The sequence below is a fragment of the Malaclemys terrapin genome, chromosome 4 (genome assembly GCF_027887155.1).
Source record: "Malaclemys terrapin pileata isolate rMalTer1 chromosome 4, rMalTer1.hap1, whole genome shotgun sequence".
Classification (NCBI taxonomy): domain Eukaryota; kingdom Metazoa; phylum Chordata; order Testudines; family Emydidae; genus Malaclemys; species Malaclemys terrapin.
Window position 1 is genome coordinate 12,883,579 of NC_071508.1, and position 21,613 is coordinate 12,905,191.

The 21,613-nt window shown below is 57.7% G+C and overlaps 1 protein-coding gene and 1 long non-coding RNA gene across 2 annotated transcripts in view; both read right to left on the reverse strand.

Moving 5' to 3' along the window:
* The window catches only part of LOC128835635 (complement receptor type 2-like), a 44,018-nt gene extending 39,330 nt beyond the window's left edge, over positions 1-4,688 (reverse strand). The window contains exons 1-3 of the mRNA XM_054025217.1: positions 4,619-4,688; positions 2,267-2,319; positions 1,380-1,459 (exon numbers count right to left, since the gene is read on the reverse strand). Coding sequence (XP_053881192.1) covers positions 1,380-1,459; positions 2,267-2,319; positions 4,619-4,688 — 203 coding nt within the window. The remainder of the gene's footprint in view (positions 1-1,379; positions 1,460-2,266; positions 2,320-4,618) is intronic.
* Positions 4,689-18,845: 14,157 nt separating this feature from the next.
* LOC128836542 (uncharacterized) lies at positions 18,846-20,302 on the reverse strand. Its single transcript, XR_008444799.1, has 3 exons — positions 20,223-20,302; positions 19,694-19,837; positions 18,846-19,175 (listed from the first exon to the last, which is right to left on the reverse strand). It is a non-coding gene; the product is annotated as an uncharacterized LOC128836542 (long non-coding RNA).
* Positions 20,303-21,613: the final 1,311 nt, after the last annotated feature.

Consider the following 21,613-nt stretch of genomic DNA (forward strand, 5'->3'; position numbering starts at 1 on the left):
AGTGGAATATCTGATTCATTGACCGCAGAGTTTTAGAAGGGGACTCTTGCCCCCAGGACGATGCTTGTATCCTGTAGGTCACAGCTTGTCATTGTCTCTCTAGATTGGGACAATGCTCGGTGTCAGGGCTGGGCCCATCCTCCCTGAACTGCTGATTCCTGAACAGCTCCCCAGGAAGGAGACAGACCCCTCCCCCTCCCTGGCTCTCAAGTCCTTGGCTGGGTGAAGGGATTGAGTGTGAGCACAATCCCCCCAGGAATCTCGGGGCCCGTCAGAGACAAGGGCTGATTCTCTGGGGCCCTCCTGTTTCTCTAGGAATGAGGCTGTGGCTCTTCTCTGAGGACCATCTTCTGGATCTCCCAGGAGGGGTTCAGACTCTCACTCCCCAAGCCAGCCGGGGGCCCTGCGGTTAGTGCTTGACACAACCAGGCAGAGCTCTGGCTTGAAGTCCCAGCTCCTTCCTCTGCCCTGACCAAGGACGGCCACTGGGGGCCCAGCTAGGAGGACAGACTGGAAAATGGATCTAAGAGTTAAGGTAAAATTGCCCCCACCCCATCATCGGGCTCACCTCCAAGATGTAGTGGAGCTTGTCCGTGTCTGGGGTCTTTTCCAGCAGGTTCCCCAGCATGGCGTCCAGGAGGTCTGGTATGACCCTATGCAGATCCTGCAAAGCAAGGGAGAGCCATGGGTCAGAGTTAGGGAAACTGGGGCTACACCTGCCACAGGATGGGAAGAGGGGTCTCTGGGAAGCACTGGTGAGACCCCCAAACACATATCCTGGCCTCTCTCATTCACATCCCACTTCAGGCAATTAGCAAGGATTCGGGCAGGATAACAGCTGGCTGATCTACCTGGACTTGGTTGGTGTCCGTCTGCGTGCCCAGGGTGAACACGGCGTGCAGGGTGGCTCGGAGGAGGTGGGTCTCCAGCTCCGGCTCCAGGGCAGGTGTCATGGTGCTGGCAAGAGAGAGGAGCCGGTATTAGACTGTGCAGTGCGGGGGTGGGACTGGCACCAACACGGACGTGAAACTGCAGGGAAATAGGCAGAGGCTGGCGAGAATGGAAACTGAGGCACCGAGCCAGGGAATGATAAGGCCGAGGTTTCCCAGACCGACAGTGGCAGGGCAGGAATGGCGCCTGTTCCCTGGACTCTGCTGCCCCTCCTTTATCTGATCCTGGGAGTCAGCCTCTCCCCAAAGCCATTGCAATGTGACTGGTGTGCAAAGAACAGAGCAGCCAGGAGAGAGTGAACCTTCCCCGCACCTCTGCCAGAGGAGCCCCCCTTGGGAGGTGAGCTGGGAGTGGGAGGGGCAGTGACTCCCAGCCACGGGTCTGAGCAGCACCGGGGTTAGGGGAACCAGGCGGGAGGGTCTCGGTACCTGAGGTTGGCCACAGCAACGAGGGAGTTGGCCAGGACGGCGTCGGGTGGGGAGTTAGGAGGAAGCTCCTCAATGAGCTCCTGTGAGACGCAAAGGAGACAAAGGAGCGTGTGAGATTCGGACCTCACGGACACTCCCCAAGGAGGAGATTACACAGCCAGCAGGATCCCCCCAGCTGCCTCCCGCTCCTCCGATTCCTGCCCACTAGTTCTCCCGTCTCCTCTCCCCAATCTTCAGTCCCAGCAATCCCTGCCCTCCGCTGCCCTCCAGCACCAGCCATCCCCCAACCCTCGGCCCGGGGAGACCCCTGCCCCTCCCATGTCTCTGTCCACCCTCCAGCTGCCGGGCACCGTGTCTCACTCACCACAATCCTCTCCGCCACAGCCGTCTTCGAGCAGTGTGGCTCCAATGTGTCCTCTCCTCTCTGCTGGGCAGCGAGGCACGCGGGGTAGATGGCCTGCAGGAACTCGAGCTGCTGCGCCTCGTCCTGCGCCCACCAGGAGTGGGGTTAGGGGAGAGAGAGCCAGTTAGCCAGGGACCTCCCTGCCCCAGCCACACCAGCTGCAGGACTTAGGCCTGAATGGGGGATAGTGGGGACCCGCCTATTGTTCAAATCACCCACGACTCCTCCACAATCAGGGTCAGGAACTGGGACAGTGCCTGTTGGGGGAGGAGACCCCGGCTGGTGTGTGACAAACACCCCCATCTTGGGGGTCCCAGATCATGAAGGAGAAAGGTCCCCATTAGGGCCAGGACCTTCTGCAGGGGGTCAGGATGCTGGGAAGGAGCAGGACAATCTCAGTTCCAGCACAGCTGGGGAACGTTTGTACCTTTTCTCGGGCATGGAGCTGCTCTCGGATGTTCATGAGAGCAGCCTCCTCGGTTACCAAGTCTACCCGTTGTTCTTTCTCCTCGTCGTCCTCGGAGTCCCTGGCGGACGCTGCACCAGGGAGAGAAGGGGACAAGGTGACTCCTGCTGCCACTCGGGGGAAGGACAGGGGCATGTTGGGACAATGTGTCCCCTTCCCACCTCCGGGACATAGGGCAGATTGGGCCCCACACTCCCCACTCTCAGTGATGGCATCAGCCCCCAACTCCTTCAGGAGCCCATAGCAAAGAGACCCTCCCCACTGTCCTGGACTCCCTTGGAGGTGCCTCCCCCCACCCCCGCCCAATGGAGCACCAAGGACCAAAGTGGCAGCATCTAGTGTCAGTGGGGTTCACATGGCTCAGGCCAGACACCTGGGCTGGAGACCCGCCCCCATAGCACTGCTCGAGGGCCTGGGCCCAGGGTGTTCACAGCCCCCTTCTCACCCCTCCCCGAGTCCAGCCTGGCTCCTCACCTGGAACAAAGCAGACGCGTCCGTCGGCCAGGCTGCTGTCCGAGTCGCAGGTGCTGCTGCTGTCGGATGGGGAGCGGCCCGAGCTGCTGGGGCTGGCAGAGGGATCCTCCACCTCCTGCCCGGGGGAGGCTGGACGGTCCTCACTGACCGAGCAGGGCGATGGCCCCTGTTGGAAGTTGGGGCTGGGCGCCTGGGGCCGCTGCTGCCCACACAACAACAAGCCCCAGAGCCACCCTGCCCGGTTCCGCCCCTGGGCTGGGTCCTGCCTGCCCATCCGCAGCCTGGCCCAGCTCCATTTTGGCCTGGGAGGTGATGCTCCCACCTCGGCGCCTGTGCCGGGAGCGGGTTTCCTCCGCCAGAAGGCTGGGCACTTCCACCTCCTGGCGCGGCCGGGAGCTTCTTCCCCTCCAGCGGGGACGGAGGGGCCGCTTCGCTCCTGGGGAAGATGGTGGCTGCTTCCCTCAGGCTCTGGGGCCACCTGCAGAGCCTTCTTCCTGAACCTCCTCAGGAGCCTGGCCATCCTGGAACCCAGCGGGGAGCAGGCGTGAGTCTGGGGTCAAGGCAGCCGCTCACTAACCAGCCTGTTTGGTCCCTCCCCATTCCTGCCCCAGCCGGAGCAGCAAGCTACACACACTGACAAGAGTTCATTGCATGATCTGCTCCCCCTCAACGCTCCCCCTCATCATCCCTGGGGCTGCAAGAACCAGGGAATCTCGTCCTTTTCGAACACTGGGGTCAGTCACAAAGAAACTGGTCACTTTGGACAAGCAGCTCTCTCCTGCAACCCCAGACCACACTCACAGCCGGACCGCAGCAGCCCTGCAGCTCCACGACCCCGGCCGGACCGTCGGCCGGACCGCGACAAGCCCCATGGCCCTGCATTCCTGGCCAGAGTGCCGTCCAGAGTGCGGCAGCCCCGCGGGGCCACCTCCCCCAGCCGGCAATCCGAAGTGCCGCCCCAGGAATTGGGCCCCGCACTTGCTAAAGCCGGCCCTGAACCCAGGAGTCCGGACTTCTCCTGGGAAACCATTCCCCACTTCAAAGTCCCTAGGCATAGCAAGGCCAGGGCCTCCTCGGTTCCCATTGATTTCCATGCTCAGCAGCTCACCGGGTCTGGCCCAGCTCACAGACTCTCAGCCTGGGGAACAGTCTCCCACAAGGGAAGGGCCAAACACACTGGAGACGGCTCTGGAGAAGCCCCTTCCCGGTCTGAGAGCGAGGCGGTCCTGGGGGCTGTTTGCAAATCCAATCTCCTTTGGGAGAGATTCTCTCCCCCTCTTTCTGCCTCTCCCCAGACAGACAGGGGACGCCACCGAGGAACCCTAATGCCACTCACTTGCTCTGGTGATGGAGCGATGGATGGAGGATGTTCAGGGTCGTCCCTCGCCCTTCTCCTCACTCTCCAAGCCCAAGGACGGCTGGAGAGGGTGGTGGTGAGCTGAGGAGTTACCCTGCCCAGGAAGCAGGCAGGGTGATGGCACGGGGCGATCGGCTGGCTGTGAAAACAAGAGTCTGTCTTATTGTCAAGGGACGGAGAAACTCGGCCAGCAGCAGGGGGTGTAGAACACTGCCCTCGTGCAGGGGTGACAGCGCCTCAGGGATCCCGACATCCCAGCACTTTACACATCTTCCTGGAGCCTTCCAATCCCCCTGGGCTGTCGGGACTGCGACCCCAACCCCACTGATGAGAACCAGGCCTGGGAGGGGAAGCTACTGGCACAGGGTCACACCAAGTGTCAGAAGAATGGATGGGACCCAGCAGGCCTTCTTTCCAAGCCCGTTCGCTAACCACTGCTGCACACTCCCTCCCACAGCTGGCAATTACAACCAGGCCCTCATGTCCGCTCCCCCTGCTTTGAGAGGGAGTGTGCTGGATTGGGAGCCAGGACTCCTGACTTCCATTGCTGGGTTTCTTCTTGGTTCCACTGATGGTTGTTTTCCTTTTCCTGTGGGACTTTGGGCACATTGCTCCCCCTCTCTGGCTCTGTCCCTAGCAGTCAAATGGGGTTTTCATACTTTTCCACTATTGGAAAGTGCTGGGAAAAGCCCCCAGCAAAAGCTGCTCTGACAGCGCTAAGCAGCATCTGCCCATTGAAGGTGGGAGCGCACTGCCCAGGAGGAGGAGGGTTTGGCTCTGGGGTTTCACTTCAGCCCAGTCTAGAGAGAGGGGCCCAGCCATGGAGTCTGGCTCAAGAAGACCAAGTCTCCAATTTGTTAAGGGCGTTTTGAATTCCAATCCTGTGCTCCAAAGAGCTTGGTGTCATTTGCAAATTGTAGAAGCATGCTCTCCACTCCATTTTCCAAATCCTGAAGGAAAATATTGACTAGTACCGGCCCCCGGACTGATCCCTGCCGGACCCACTAGGTACACCCTCTCCGTTGGACAGCCAGACATGGAGAAGGGCTCTTTTAGTCTGGGTTTTCAACCAGCTCTGCACTCACATTTCACTGATTACATCTAGACCACATTTCCCTCGTTCGCTTGTGAGAATGTCCCATGGGACTGTGTCAAAAGCCTTAGTGACACCAAGAGAGATCACATCTACTGTTTACCCACCTCCGCTAGGCCCGGAACCCTGCCAAAGAAGGAGCTAGGATTGGTTTGGAATGATTTGTTCTCGACAAGTCCATGCTCACTAGTAGGGTTACCATATTTTAATTTTTAAAAAGGAGGACACTCCATGGGGCCCTGCCCCAACTCCGCCCCTTCCCTGCCCCCAGCCCCGCCCCAGCTCTGCCCCCTCCCCTGAACGCTCCGCCCCCTGCTCCTCCCCCTCCCCTGCTTCCCGCAAATCAAATGTTCGCGGGAAGCCTGAAACAGGGAGGCAGCCGATAGGCTGGGGCGGGGTGCAGCGCGTCCCAATCCGGCCCCACTGGCCGAGCGGCTCCCTCCGGCGGCCGGCCAGTCCAGGCCAAGAGGCTCTGGGCCTGGCATCTCCCGCCCGGCTCGGGCTCTGGGGCGCTGGCCCCCGGCTAAGTGCCCGCGCCCCCGGCCCCCGGCCGAGCACCACGCCGGCCCCGGCTCCCGGCCCAGCACCGCGCCAGCCCCCGGCCCAGCACTGTGCCAGCCCCGGCCCCCGGCTGAGCACCACACCGGCCCCTGGCCCGGCCCCCAGCCCAGCACCGCGCCGGCCCCCAGCAAAGTGCCTGTGCCCCCGGCCCCGGCTACGGCCGAACACCACGCAGGCCCTCCGGCCAAGTGCCCACGCCGGCCCCCGGCCTGGGCCCCGGCCCAGCACCGGGCCGGCCCCGGCCCCCGGCTGAGCACCGCACCGGCCCCCGGCCCAGCCCCCGGCCGAGCACGCACCGGCCCCCGGCGCAGCACCATGCCAGCCCCAGGCCGAGCACCGCACCAGTCCCCAGCCCAGCACTGTGGCAGCCCCGGCCCCCGGCTGAGCACCACACCGGCCCCTGGCCCGGCCCCCAGCCCAGCACCGCGCCGGCCCCCGGCCAAGTGTGCCTGCCGGCCCCCGGCCAAGTGCCTGCGCCCCCGGCCCCCGGCCCAGCACTGCGCTGGCCCTGGCCCCCGGCCGAGGACCGTGCCGGCCCCCGGCAAAGTGCCTGCGCCCCCGGCCCCCGGCCCAGCCCCGCGCCAGCCCCAGCCCCCGGCAGAGCACCGCACCGGTCCCCGGCGCAGCACCGTGCCAGCCCCAGGCCGAGCACCGCGCCAGCACCGCGCCAGCCCCCGGCCCAGCACTGTGCCAGCTCTGGCCCCCGGCTGAGCACCACACCCGCCCCTGGCCCGGCCCCGGCCCAGCACCGCGCCGGCCCCCGGAAAAGTGCCCGTGCCTCTGGCCCGGCCCCCGGCCGAGCACCGCGCCGCCCCCAGCAAAGTGCCTGCGCCCCTGGCCCCCGGCCCAGCACCGCGCCGGCCCCGGCCCCGGCCCTCGGCCGAGCACTGAACCGGCCCCCGGCACAGCACCGTGGCAGCCCCAAGCCGAGCACCGCGCCAGCGCCCGGCCCGCCCCTGGCCGAGCACCGCGCCGGCCCCCGGCCCAGCACCGCGCCAGCCCCCGGCCCAGCACTGTGCCAGCCCCGGCCCCCGGCTGAGCACCACACCAGCCCCTGGCCCGGCCCCCAGCCCAGCACCGCGTCGGCCCCCGGCCAAGTGCCCCCGTCCCCGTCTGAGCACCGCACCGGTCCCCCGCCCAGCACCGCACCGGCCCCCGGCCAAGTGCCTGTGCCCCCGTCCCCCGTCCCAGCACTGCGCCGGCCCCGGCCACCGGCCGAGCACCGCGCCAGCCCCCGGCAAAGTGTCTGCGCCCCCGGCCCATCACCGCACCAGCCCTGGCCCCTGCCCCCGGCCGAGCACCGCACCGGCCCCCGGCGCAGCACCGTGCCAGCCCCAGGCCGAGCACAGCACCAGCGCCCGGCACGGCCCCCGGCCCAGCACCGCGCCGGCCCCCTGCAAAGTGCCCGTGCCTCTGGCGCGGCCCCCGGCCGAGCACCGCGCCGGCCCCCGGCAAAGTGCCTGCGCCCCCGGCCCCCGGCCCAGCACCGCGCCGGCCCCCGGCCAAGTGCCCGCACCACCGTCCCAGCACCGCGCCGGCCCCCGGCCCCGCGCCCCTGGCCCCAGCCCCCGCCGAGCACCGCGCCTAGACAGCAAGGCGGTGGCAGAGCCAGAAAGAGAAGCCACCAGTCCTGACTCCTGTTCTAATGGACAACAAACCCCCCAGAGGCACGGCAGAGGGGAAAGGAAGCCAGTCCGGTCCGGTACAGCGTACCAGCAAGAGCCAGTACACCGTGCCGGACTGGACCGGCTTCCGCGGCGATGATTTAAAGGGCCCAGGGCTCCAGCCGCTGCGGGGAGCCCTGGGCCCTTTAAAGCGCCGCTGGAGCTCCGGCAGCCGGTCTCCCACGGTGATTTAAAGGGCCCAGAGCTCCGCGGTGGCTGGAGCCCCGGGCCCTTTAATTCGCCCCTGAGCCCCGCGGCTCCCAGCCGCCTCTGCAGCTGGTAGCTCCGGGGTGATTTAAAGGCCCTGGGGCTCCCAGCCACAGCCGGAGCCCCTGGGCCTTTAAATCTTGAAAGGCCCCGCCTCTTCCGGTTGAGGCCACACCCCCGCTCAGGACTCTGGTGAAATGGTAAATCCTTTAAGTTCCTTTCACCCCTGGGCAGGGATAGAGCCCAGGAATCGAGATGATGGGGAAATTTCATTGAACCGTTTCTGTCAGAAAATCCCATTCAGACTAAACCAGTTTGTTTCTTGAACTCATAACAAGTGGGATGAAAATTCTTTACAAAAATATTTTCTTGCAAAACAAAAGCATCTCCTGTTTGTCACAGTGTGTTAAATTGTCTCATCGCACACAGAGGAGACACTTAGATCTCGAGAATTAGATAAGATGCTTCAGTCTGAGCTAAGTAGTTGCTGCTCTTATCAATTTCAAACTAAAATAAACTATTTCAGCTATTCTATTATGTCACAATCTGATCTGAGTAAATGCGATAGGACACCTCATATTATGCACTGCTCCTAGTGACACTCTCCAAGGGATCCCCATCCTCCACCCACCGTGAGGAAGGTAGGAGCGGATCATTATTATCCCTACTTGAAAGAGGGAGAAGCTAAGGTTGAGAAAGGAGAATTGACTTGTCTTAGGTCACACAGCCAGTCAGTGGCAGAGTTGGGAATAGGACCCAAGAGCCCTGATTTTCAAACTAACCATCGGATCTTGAATTTCCTGAATAAAGTGCTCTCAGATGAGTTCCAGACCAACAACAGTGCACAGTAATTATTCAGCAAGTATTTTAGGAGAACTGCAATGGTAGAGAGAATCATGAGCTGCTCAGAGACAATTCATGCAGAGAAGCAGCAAAATTCATCAAACCTAGAACTGCTTATGACTTATTGACTTGGTCTTAAAAGAGAACAGGGACCTGAGTCTCCTCCCTGTCAATAACCCCTGCTCAGCCAGTCAGGGTAGAGGCTGAGGACGGGAGGCTGAGGGTTCTCACCAGAGAGCCCAAAGGATGGCTCCTCCGGCCATGCCGTTCTGCCCCCGCGGCCCCCCCCCTTGGCTCCTCCGGCCGTGCCGCCCCCCCCCCCCCCGCTTGTGTGCAGGAGGTCAGGGCAGGCCAAGCTTCAGAGCGGAGCGTGGGCCCGCTGGTGCCATGGTAACTCCTGACTAAGGCGCCACTTTTGGAAAATGTGCTGAGGGGAAGTGGCTGCTTCCCCTGCACCCCGCCAGCTATGCTACTGGTGGGGATCACTGCCGGGGCACTATTTCAGCCCCACATTTTTGGGAGGACCTCCCACAGTGGGAGCTGCAGAGCACTCCCCCGTGACACACAAACACACACCCCCTGGTGCTGGGAGGGGAACAGGGGAAAGGACAAAAGAAGCAAGAGAAGAAGAGAAAGGAGGGAGGGCTGGAGGAAAAGGGGAAACAAAAAGGACAAACCCCAATGTCCCCAGTGATTCTAAGGGACAAAATCCCAGGTGCGGAATAAAATTCTGCCTCCTCAAGCTCGTGTTTTCCATGCCTAGAATTCAACTCCCACCCGATGGATCAGACTGAACAGGTTTCACACCTGGAGGAGGCTCTTACCTTCTACACAGGGACGTCTGCTTTCTAGCAAAATCACGAAAAGGGAAGGAGAAAACTCGACAGAGGTTCCTCCTGCCGCTCACGTACGTGAACCCGAATGTTCTCTCAGTCCTCAAAGAGAGACCTCGAGACAGAGACGTGCTGAAGCAAAGCCCCAGGGGTCTCTGAGCTTTCCCGGGCCACTCGCCTCTGTCCTGCCTGGCTGATGTCAGTATCTCTCTGTGAGGTCACCACCTTTGACCAATAGTCTGAGGTCCTGCAAAAGGCCTTTGTGATGTCACTGCCACGCCCCTTCCTTGCGGTGCTAATGTCCTGCCCCTGGCCAGGCACCTGGGAGCTTTGAGCTACTCCCTGTGGATCACCCCACTCAAGGCGTGTTCATTCTAGGAAGCGAGCCGGCTAGACAGTAAAACCTCAGACGCTGCTCCCAATGCTACACTCCGTTTTTCAGAAATTAGTAGACTTGATGGCCAGAAGAGACCATTAGAGCATCTAATCTGACCCCCTGCATGTCACAGGCCTCCTGTATGACACCATAGCTACTTTGGGGGCAAACACATTCCAGAAAGGCATCTAGTCTTCATTAAATGACAGCAAGAGAGGGCGAATCCACCACTTTCCTTGGTAGTTTGTTCCTGTGGTGAATCATTCTCGCTGTTGAATATTTGTGCTTTATTTGTAATATGAATTTGAGTGTCATAACTATAAAGGGAAGGGTAATAGCTGTCCTGTGTACAGTACTATAAAATCCCTCCTGGCCAGAGACTCCAAAATCCTTTTCCCTGTAAAGGGTTAAGAAGCTCAGGTAACCTGGCTGGCATCTGACCTAAAGGACCAATGAGGGGACAAGATACTTTCAAATCTTGGGGGGGGGAAGGTTTTTGTTTGTGTTCTTTGTTTGGGAGTGTGTTCGTTCTGGGGACTGAGAGGGACCAGACATCAATCCAGGTTCTCTACATCTTTTCTAAACAAGTCTCTCCTATTTCAAACTTGTAAGTAAACAGCCAGGCAAGGCGTGTTAGTTTTCCTTTGTTTTCTCAACTTGTAAATGTACCTTTTACTAGAGTGTTTATCTTTGTTTGCTGTACTTTGAACCTGAGACTAGAGGGGAGTCCTCTGAGCTCTTTAAGTTTGATTACCCTGTAAGGTTAATTTCCATACTGATTTTACAGAGATGATTTTTACTTTTGTCTTTAATTAAAAGCTTTCTTTTTAGAACCTGATTGATTTTTCCTTGTTTTAAGATCCAAGGGGGTTGGATCTTAATTCACCAGGAGTTGGTGGGAGGAAGGAGGGGGGATAGTTAATTTCTCCCTGTTGTAGATCCCAGGGGGGTTGGAACTGTATTCACCAGGAGTTGGTGGAAGGAAGGAGGGGGGATGGTTAATTTCTCCTTGTTTTAGATCCAAGGGGGTTGGATCTGTATTCACCAGGGACTTGGTGAAGCTTTTATTTTCAAGGCTTCTCGGGAGGGAATCCATTGAAAATTGGTGGCAGCCGAACCAGAGCTAAGCTGGTAGTTAAGCTTAGAAGTTTTCATGCAGGCCCCTACATTTGTACCCTAAAGTTCAAAGTGGGGATCCAGCCTTGACAGTCTCTTTTCACCTTCCAGCAACTGGGTCTTGTTCTGCCTTTCTCTGCTCGATTAAAGAGCCCTTTAATACCCAATCTTTTCTCTCCATGAAGGCACTTCAACACTTCAATGAAGTCACCTTTCAATCTTCTTTTGATAAGCTAAAAATCGCTCACTAGAAGGCATTTTTCTCCAGCCCTCAGAACATTTGGTGGCTCTTTGCTGCCCCAGCTCCAATTTCACAACATCTTTTTCAAAGGAGGACACCAAAACTGGATGCAGTATTCCAATATCGGTCTCACTGGTGCCGTGTCACCTCCTGTGACGCTATTGACATAATCTGTAACTGTATAGATCACCGTTGTGACCACTGTTATATATTTGCAGCCAATATTGTATAAAGGTTGTCATGGAAGGGGTCTATGGAGAGGTTCCGATTGGCTGATTATAATTATGCTATTTGTATATGTGTTCTGAATATTGGCTCTATACTGTCTGTATTTCAAGCTTGTGCTATGCTTCCGGGGAACACCCCAGACAAGTTGGTGTTAGTTCTGCCTAGCCTGCTTGATGGCCCACTAAGAACCATGAGCTATACAATTGACCCATTGAGAGAAGGTGGATACACCTTGTGACTCAGCAAGGCATGCAGGGACCTGCTTATGGACAGAACTCTAAGGTTTTTCTATGCCACATGCTGGATAGAGTGTTCTTGGGACAAAGAAAGCAAAGACCACACGGCAAGAGACTATAAAAGGCTGATGCCTCGTCTCCATCTTGTCTTCAATCCTGCTTCATAGCTCTGGAGGGACTTTGCTATAAAAGGAAGCTCTATACAAAGGACTGAATGACCCATCCCAGCTGTGGATGTACTCCAGAGACTTGATTTGAACCTGCAGTTTATTCTATCACTGCTACAAGCCTGAACCAAGAACTTTGCCATTACTGTATGCAGGGCTGGCTTTAGGAAGTGTGGGGCCCAATTTGAACATTTTAGGCGGGGCCCCGACAGGGATGATTAAAAAAAAACACGTAACCCCCCCCCTTCATTTCTTCCATGTATTATTTACTTTCCATAACTATATAAATAAAATTAAAATTACATATTACATACATTGCTAGCCGGAGGCAGGGCAGGGGCTGACTGGAGGTAGGGTCTGCCTGGAGGCAGGGCAAGGCGTGTGGGGCTGGCTGCGGGCAGGGGGTGTGGGGCTGGCTGGATACAGGGGCTGGCTGCGGGCAGGGCAGGGGGTGCGGGGCTGGCTGCAGGCAGGGGGTGCGGGGCTGGCTGCAGGCAGGGGCTGGCTGGAGACAGGGGCTGGTGGGAGTAGGGGGTGCGGGTCTGGCTGGAGACAGGGGCTGGCTGCAGGCAGGGTAGGGGGTGCGGGGCTGGTGCGGGCAGGGGGTGCAGCAGGGGCTGGCTGCAGGCAGGGGCTGGCTGGAGACGGGCTGGTGGGGGCAGGGGGTGCGGGTCTGGCTGGAGACAGGGGCTGGCTGCAGGCAGGGTAGGGGGTGCGGGGCTCCGGCGGACAGGGGGTGCAGCAGGGGCTGGCTGCAGGCAGGGGCTGGCTGGAGACGGGCTGGTGGGGGTAGGGGGTGCAGCAGGGGCTGGCTGCAGGCAGGGGCTGGCTGGAGATGGGCTGGTGGGGGCAGGGGGTGCGGGGCTGGAGGCAGGGCAGGGGGTGCAGCAGGGGCTGGCTGCAGGCAGGGGCTGGCTGGGGCAGGAGGTGCAGCAGGGGCTGGCTGTGGGCAGGGCAGGGGCCCCCCTGCTTCTACCACCTTGGCCCTTTAAATAGCTGCTGGAGCCCTGGGGAAGCTGTGGGGCTCTCGTGGCTATTTAGAGGACCGAGGCAGCAGAGGTAGCTGGAGCCCCGGCACTTTAAATAGCCCCCGGAGCCCCCTGCTACCCCAGGGCTCTGGTCCAAGCACTAGACTCCTCCCCATAAGCACCATAGCTCCCCCTTCTCCTCCACTGGTACATAAAACTACAAGTCCCAGAATCCCTTGCTTCCGCCATCCCACCTCCTGAAGTATCAGAGGGGTAGCCGTGTTAGTCTGAATCTATAAAAAGCAACAGAGGGTCCTGTGGCACCTTTGAGACTAACAGAAATACTGGGAGCATAAGCTTTCGTGGGTAAGAACCTCACTTCTTCAGATGCAAGTCACCTCCTGAAGGGGCAGCCAATGGGCCGGAGCCGTTTGCTGATTGGCAGGTGCGCGGGCCAGTGGGGGCGAGCCCGTGCCCGGCGTGCAGTGGCAGTAGGAGATGGCGGCGCCGGGCTGGGAGCGGGCACTGCGGCTCGTGCTGTGCGCGCTGGGGCTGGTGCTCTCCGTGTACGCGCTGCACGTGGAGAGCTCGCGGGAGCGGGACCCCGGGTACCGGGCCATGTGCGACCTGAGCCCCTCCGTCAGCTGCTCCAAGGTCTTCACCTCCAGGTGAGCGGGGGGGACCGGCCCCATTGCTACCCCTCGCCCCATGGCATGACTCCCCCTCCCCCCATTGCAACCCCTGACACCATGACATGACTCCCCCTTGCTCCTCTGCAACCCCCCGCCCCATGGCATGACTCCCCCTCCCCCCATTGCAACCCCTGACACCATGACATGACTCCCCCTTGCTCCTCTGCAACCCCCCGCCCCATGGCATGACTCCCCCTCCCCCCATTGCAACCCCTGACACCATGACATGACTCCCCCTTGCCCCTCTGCAACCCCCCGCCCCATGGCATGACTCCCCTGTGCCAAGCACCCTTCAGAGCTTCCTGTGATAAACTGCGAATTTTGGACAATAGCGGGGTGCTAGGAAGGGTCACCCCCTTGTGTTGCTGTGACAATGCGGTTCTGGCGGAACCCAACTGAGAGTGCCAACTCAGGACAAATTGCTAAAACAGGGCAGTTACAGCCCAAGGCTGGGGTTTTTCCACCTCTAAGGCAAACCAAACCAGCCAGACTAGGAGGACTTCGGTCTCATCCCACTGGCTAACCGCAAGCTCACAAGCAATCTCCTTAGACACTCCAGTTTCCCAGTATAACCACCAGGGCCACACGTTATGGGGACAAATGGTTATGAAAACCAATACCCCAGTAAAAGAAAAAGGTTCTCCTGATCCCAAAGGACCAAGCCCCAGACCCAGGTCAATATACAAGTCAGATCTTATCCACAAATCACGCTGCTGCCGATCCTTTAGAATCTAAAATCTAAAGGTTTATTCATAAAAGGAAAAAGATAGAGATGAGACTTAGAATTGGTTAAATGGAATCAATTACACACAGTAATGGCAAAGTTCTTGGTTCAGGCTTGCAGCAGCGATGGAATAAACTGCAGCTTCGAATCAAGTCTCTGGAATACATCCCCCGCTGGGATGGGTCCTCAGTCCTTTGTTCAGAGCTTCAGTTTGTAGCAAAGTTCCTCCAGAGGTATGAAGCAGGATTGAAGACAAGATGGAGATGAGGCATCAGCCTTATATAGTCTTTTCCAGGTGTAAGAACACCTCTTTGTTCTTACTGTGGAAAATTACAGCAAAATGGAGTCTGGAGTCACATGGGCCAGTCCCTGCATCCTTTGCTGAGTTACAAGGCGTATCTGTCTTCTCTCAATGGGTCCATTGTATAGCTGATGGTCCTTAATGGGCCATCAAGCAGGCTAGGCAGAGCTAATCTCAGCTTGTCTGGGATGTCACCCAGAAGCATAGCATAAGTTTGCCATACAGACAGTATAGAGCCAATATTCATAACTTCAACTACAAAACTGATACACGCATATAGACAGCATGATCATAACCAGTAAACCATAACCTTGTCCTAGACACCCCATTTGACCCCCTTTATACAAGATTTGGGTGCCACTACAGGACCTTGGTTGCAACAATGATCTATACGGTCCCAGTTTATGTCAGTAACGTCACAGTTGCCCCAGAGTAGCCTGGGTCAGAGCCCAGTGGGAGGCCCTGGGCTCCCCCACCATCTGCTGCGCCCTTCCCCCCAAAAGGGCCGAAACCCTGACCACTAGGCAACATCCCCATGAGCGAAGGCCATCATGAGGCATCCATCTTCCAAAGTTTGCAGAGGATGCGGGAGCAGAAAGGGGAGAGAGGATGAGGGTGGCTCTTGGGAAGAGGGAGAGAGGGAGCCTTATGGGAATCTGTTTACCGCCATCAACCCAAAGATCAGATCATTGATGCCTAGAATCTTCCCTGACATGTTGTAATTGATTACTTTGCATTTATCAACATTGAATTTCATCTGCCTTTTTGTTGCCCAGTCACTCAGTTTGGTGAGATCCCTTTGTCACACTTTGCACTCTCTTTTGGACTTAACTAACTTGAGTTGGTTTGTACCAGCTGGGGAGGGATAGCTCAGTGGTTTGAGCATTGGCCTCCAAAACTCAGGGTTGTGAGTTCAATCCTTGAGGGGGCCATTTAGGAATTTGGGGCAAAAATCTGTCTGGGGATTGGCCCTGCTTTGAGCAGGGGGTTGGACTAGATGACCTCCTGAGGTCCCTTCCAACCCTGATATTCTATGATTCTATGAAATGTTGCCACCTCACTGTTTACCCCTTTTTCCAGATCACTTAGGAGTATGTTGAACAGAACTGGTCCCAGTACAGAGCCCCGGGGGACACCACTCTCCATTCTGAAAACTGACCACTTAGTCAGACCCTATCTTTCTTGCCTTTGAACCAGTTACATATCCCAGAGAGGACCTTCCATCTTATCCCATTTTGCTTCAGAGCCAAGGGAGGGCCCTTCTCAAATGTTTTCTGAAAATCTAAGTACACTATATCCACGGGATCACCTTTATCTACATGCTTGTTGACTCCCTCAAAGAATTCTAGTAGATTCGTGAGGCATGATTTCCCTTTACAAAAACCATGTTCACTCTTCCCCAACAAATTATGTTTATCTATGTGTCTAATAATTGTGCTCTTTATAATTTCACCCAATTTGCCTGGTACTGAAGTTAGCCTTAGTGGCCTGTAATTGCCAGGAGCATCTCTGGAGCCTTTTTTATGCATTGGTGTCATATTAGCTCTCCTCCAGGCATCTGGTGTGGAAGCTGATTTAAAGGACAGGTGACTTATTGCTGTTTAATTTATCAATTTGTTCCAAAACCAGTAAGGATACTGGTCCTTACTGAATAGTCAAGTCATGATCACTGGCCCCAGAGCAACCACGGACATCCAGTCCAGCGATCAGTTCATCTTTATCCAACACAAGGAGGCCCACAATAGAGTCACTCCTAGTTGGGCACAAAACTTTGTATTAGAAAAGTATCTATAATTTTTTAAAATGGCCAAGGACGATTTACTCCTGGCTACGTGAGACCGCCCCTGTCTGTCTCCCAGTAGGAAGTCCCCCGGGCTAACCTAATTTCTTCCCACAAGTCATAGACAGGTGCAAAAGGAGAAACATTTCCTGCTCTCTGGTTTGGATTCAGTGAATGGTGCCAGCCCCCCACCGGTTCATCTGCTGGGTTGTGTCAGTAGCAGCTTGATCCCTATCCATTCGAGGTCCGGGGTTCTCAATAACCAAGAACGTAAAACAGGTAACGATGTGTCTAATACAGGGGCTCTCAAACTTCATTGCACTCCGACCCCCTTCTGACAACAAAAATTACTACACGACCGCAGGAGGGGGACCGAAGCCTGAGCCCTCCCGACCCTGGGTGTGGGGGGAAAGCCAAAGCCCAAATCCCCCCACCCTGTGTGGGGAGGCCAAAATCGAAGCCCAAGGGCTTCAGCCCCAGACAAGGGGCTTGCAACCCGAGCTTGACTGCCTAGGACTGAGGCCCTCAGGCTTTGGCTTCCCCCTCAGTCAGGGGGGCTCGGACTTCGGCTTTGGCCCCAGACCCCAGCAAGTCTAAGCCAGCCCTGGTGACCCCATTACAAGGGGGTTGTAACTCACTTTTGGGTCCTGACCCACAGTTTGAGAACCACCTCCCTGCCCACCACTTTTTGTACCCTCTCTCCCCTACCTCAGTAGGCTGTAACCAGCGACATACCCATCGCCCCCCACGGGTTTCCCCATTTCCCCTCCCCAGGGAGAATTTCCATCTACTCTTCCTTATTGCCCAGATTCCGCTGCCAAGAGCAGTGTTGCTTCCCTTCACGAGTGATATCCTGCAGGGCACATACACCACAGCACAGCATTCCCCTGCGTCCACACTGGTGTTCCTGGCTTACGGATAACCCATCCTGCAGTGAGAGACTCCATCTCCCGTGTCCCTTTCTTCCCTCCATTGCACGGTGCTGGGGGAGAAGGAGGACATGTCCCGAGGGCTGAGGCCCCATGGGATTGCTGGCGTTGGGGCATGCTCTCCAGGAACCCTCAAGTCTCTGCAGCATCAGAACAGCCTGGAGCATTTAGAGCAGAAATCCCTGGGGGAGTTAATGTTGCTCTAAAAAGAGCTGCCCAGGGGGGTGCAGCTTCTTCACAACACCACACAAAGGGATCTGTTTGTTGAGCTGCATAAAGCCCTGCACTGATTCTCAGAGAGGATTCCCCCGAGCAGTTGGGGGAGGCAGGACCTTATTCCTTACTTCTCGTGACAGGGCCATGTGAGAGCTTGTAGGAAGCCAGAGGCAGCTTTCTAGAGGGTTAATTCAGAAAGTCCCTGTGGAACCTAGGGTCTGCGGCCTACGGCAGGAAGGAGCCAGGTGGTGGTTGGAGAGACTCTAGGAGGAATGCTATCGGATGGTGCTCTGATCTTCTCTTCACTCTGCTTCTTCCCACCATTAGGGTAAGTCCATCACCTTCTCCTTACTGCCTGTGGGCTGGAAAGCAGAGATGGCAGGAGAGAGGTTGCCCATTCAGCCCACGCACAGGGGGATCCATTGCAGCTCATGTCCTCCTGCTTGTCCCAGCCCAGAGCTATGCCTGTCACCGAGCCTGGACTCGGTGATTGCATTAGTCGCCAACAGGGGAGTGTGGTAGGCGAGGACACAACATGTCTACAAAACTTTTTTTGGACTGCTGAGGTGGGGGGAGAGGCCAGATTCCATCTGGCACTTTAGGACTCTGAGGACGCTCTGGGATCTGGAGAGAGGTCTCTGGAGCCTCGGGAGGTGCAGGTTTGGAGACATGTGGCGCCTACCTAGTCCAAAGTAACCTGCCGTGCTCTCCCCCCTCCCCCCAAGAGCCAGGGTAACAGGCAACACTGCCCCTAGTTCCTTGGCCGCATGTACTGTGTGCTTTTTCTGGTGGCTCGTCCAGAAAAGGAGGACAAGAGCTCACTATTGCTACCATCTGAGGGAGTTGCTGGGTTGAGATCAGCTGGTAGGAGGAGGTAATTGCCCCAGAGTCTGGGACTTCAAGCCCCTAGATTGACCTCTTACCTTTAAAATAGCTGTGTATGGGGGCGGGGGGGTGTCTATAAAGTTAAGCCTGATAGTAAAGAGACCCCTTTTCAACCCTTCACCACACAAGAGAGCCAACAGCATTTGTCATTAACTATTTATTTCTCCTCTCCTGGCTCCCAAACTGCTTCTCCTCCCTACTGCCGCCAGCCACCTTCGAGTTCTCCCTCTTCTCTCCCCGGCTCTGCTCACTTGAGTGCAGCAGCTCAGCGGATGGTCCAGCTTTACTCTTTCACTTCCACTCTTCTTCCCTTCTTTGGGTGGCTGCATTCGCCATTGAGCAGGCTGATGGAAATCCCTGAGTGCTCGGCCTAGGCCAGGGGTCTCCAACACGCGGCCTGCGGGGCTATTTCTCTAGGTAAGCGGCTCTAGGCCACAGGCCAATGCCATCCTGCACCCCACCCACCTGCCTAGAGCCCCTACTGCACCCCAACCCCCTACCTCACCTCTCCCTCCCCATGCCAAGCCCCCTGCCTGCACCCCAACCCTCTGCCACACCTCGCATTCCCGCCTGCACCCCACATCCCAACCCCCTGCCCTGAGCCCCCTGCCTGCACCCCAACCCCCTGCTGCACCCCATACCCCAACCCCCTGCCCAGAGCCCCCTACTGCACCCACTGCCTCACCCCTCCAACTCCCGCCCTGAGCCCCTGCCACACTCCTCCAGCCCCCTCTGGGGGCAGGGCTGGGGGCAGCGAGGGGGGGTGTCAGTGATGTGGCCCTCGGGCCAATGAGCTAGTCCTCATGCAGCCCTCGTGGTCATGTGAGTTTGAGACCCCTGGTCTAGGCTCACAGGCCCAGCAGCTAAAGCCAAGCCCCACTGAGAGCAGCGGGAGATTAGCCTGGATTGGCAGGAGTGGAGGCTTGGCCCATGGGGACCCAGGCACTGCGGCTGCTGCCATCTTCATGGTGAATCTTCCAACGCCTCGCCAAAGGGCTCTTCCCCATTCTGCAAACTGGCCTCACGGGCCGACTGTCTAGGAGAACAGAAACCCTTTGTTAGAGCCTGAGAGGCTCTTGTCATGGCTCCCTGAGGGTCACAGTCAAACACCTGCGAGTCTCTAGGAGGCCCTCAAGCAGTTCCCTGCTCAGGCACTTGGCACCCACTAGCAATGGTCTCGGACAGCGGCATTGCCAAGGGGAGCTCAGCAGATGGTCTCTTCTATGGCTTCCTGAGTGGGAGGGAGGTTAGGCCTTAAAAGACAAGACCAGAGTCAGGGCTCCTGGGTTCTCTGACTTTGGAAGTGGCTGGAGTCTAGTGGTTGGAGCTGGACTGGTCAGGGACGTCGTGTGTGACCTTGCAGCCAGTTGCTTTCTATCCCTATGCCCCAGCGAACAGGGATAATACTGACCCCCCCCCCCCTCAGAGGGGCTGGCAGGGGTCACCAGCGTCATGACTCAAGTTGGAATGAGTTGTGCTCTTCGTAGTGAAGGGCCCAGATTCAGTCCCCATGGATGCCCAGGGTGGCTGTATTGTGGCCATGGTTTGACTCACCTAGCATTACAGGATGTTTAGCCCAGTCCTGGCCAGGCGTGGTGCATCTGCTCCTGGCCCTCTCATCACACACAAGAACATGGCCCACCAAGGACAATCCATCAGCTCCCATCTGGGGTTCAGCTTCAGGATGGATGGGGAGCCCTAGCCGGACCATAGAAAGACAGGGGGGTGTTCTTTGGTGGAAACTGCTGGACCTCCACCCCCACGCTAAGGGCTTCAAAAGTGGTGCCTGACCCCAGGTAAACAAAGTAGCTGAGCTGAGGCCAGGGTGGGACTGATCCTAAGAAAAGAGCAGATTTCTCCTCGGCTCTAGGGAGATTCCCCTAGGAAAAGCAGCTGGAGTGGGGCGATACAAGCACTACCCCTCAGCCCTTGAATAGCGGGCAACTGGGACTTTGGGAGCCAAGGGACTGGTGTATCTTGCTGGAGATCAGAAAGGGGCATTGGAGAAATTGTACAAAAGTGAACATCACGGCTGGGTCAAGGGCAGCCAGACCTACTGGTCAGAGCCAGAGTCCACACTCACATGACAGGAGTGGAGAGTCAGCCGGGTCAGGGTACTGGAAGATCAGCAGCAAAAGACAAACGTGCTATCACCACCACAACTCAGATGCCAGGAAATCAAGCCAGGGGAGCGGCAGCAGAACCAGGCAGCGCATGGTCCAGAACCGGGAGCAGGCCTGGTGTTCAGTCAGCTTCGTGTTCCTGCTGCTGTCGTACGCAGGGCCAGGGGGCCAGTGAGCTTTCCTGGGACTCCTCCAATAGGACCTCAGGAGTGGAGCCTCAAACTGGGGCTGAACTTCATGGGTCCGAGGGAAGCAATTTTCAGCAGGCTTCGAGGTGGAGGGTTGGAGCGTGGCTGCTCCCATGAACCCTGCAGACCCGGGTTGGAGACCCCAGGGTTGTGACAGTGAGCGATCTCTCCCCACTCAAACCTCCTGCAGCAAGCAACAGTCTCCAGGATCCTGGACACAGCCTCTGAGAATAAAAGGAGGATATCATGAGGAGAAATAGGGCTCTGTACCAGGGCTGGGATCCAGGGGCCAGGAAAGCTCCCAGGCAGGCTATGCATCGGGGATGCCATTTCTCCCCCAAGCGACCCACATGCCCCAAGCAGTAAATGGCTCTTACCTCCATGAGGGACTGGGGTCTTCCATCTAAGCCTCTTTGAGAGCCGGCATTGCTGGGATGAGGTGACCTGTCCCCACTGCTCCCTGACGTGACTCAGCTACAAGAAGCGCCCGTCTGGGAGGCTGTGCCAGATCCCAGGGCCTGGAAGACAGCTGGAAGGAAGCTCCTATTCCTGTCACACCCAGAGACCCCATAGAAGGGCCAAGTGGAGAATAAAGGGCAGGAGGTGAAGCTAGCCCTGAGCCTCTGTCCCACCCCCACCTCCTCAAAAGTGGAGCTTTCCGAGCTCCAGTGGGGCTGTGGCCCTGACACAAGGGCTTTTCTGGACCATATGGGGCAGGGAGAGCTCTGCCTGGGCGCAGCGGGAATGAGCGGGGGTAGACCAAGGAAAGGGGGGAGGGGAGTGGTGCAAGGGAAAGAGGTCCTGCCCCATATGAAGGAATTTGGGGGGCAGAGGGAAGAACCCTGCTCCACAGAGAGGGGAGAGAGTTTCTGTGAGTGCCAGGGGGCTCCATTTCCCCTTCTCGCTCTCCCAATCAGAGGGAGGCCACTCCAGCTGGCCCAGTCTGGTCCTGACCAGAGTCTGCAGGGTAGCAGTGGGCCCACAATAGGGCTGGGCGGTTTTGACGGGGTTGGGACTCACCAGCATGGCGCCTCCCGCTGGTCGCTCTGGGAATTAGCTCAGTTGATGGGGAACGCCCTCTGCTGTCAGCGTCCCATCCGTCTCTTGTCCTCCGTTGGCATCTGGAGCCGCGTTGCTCACCGCTTGACACTGCCCTTCAGGCC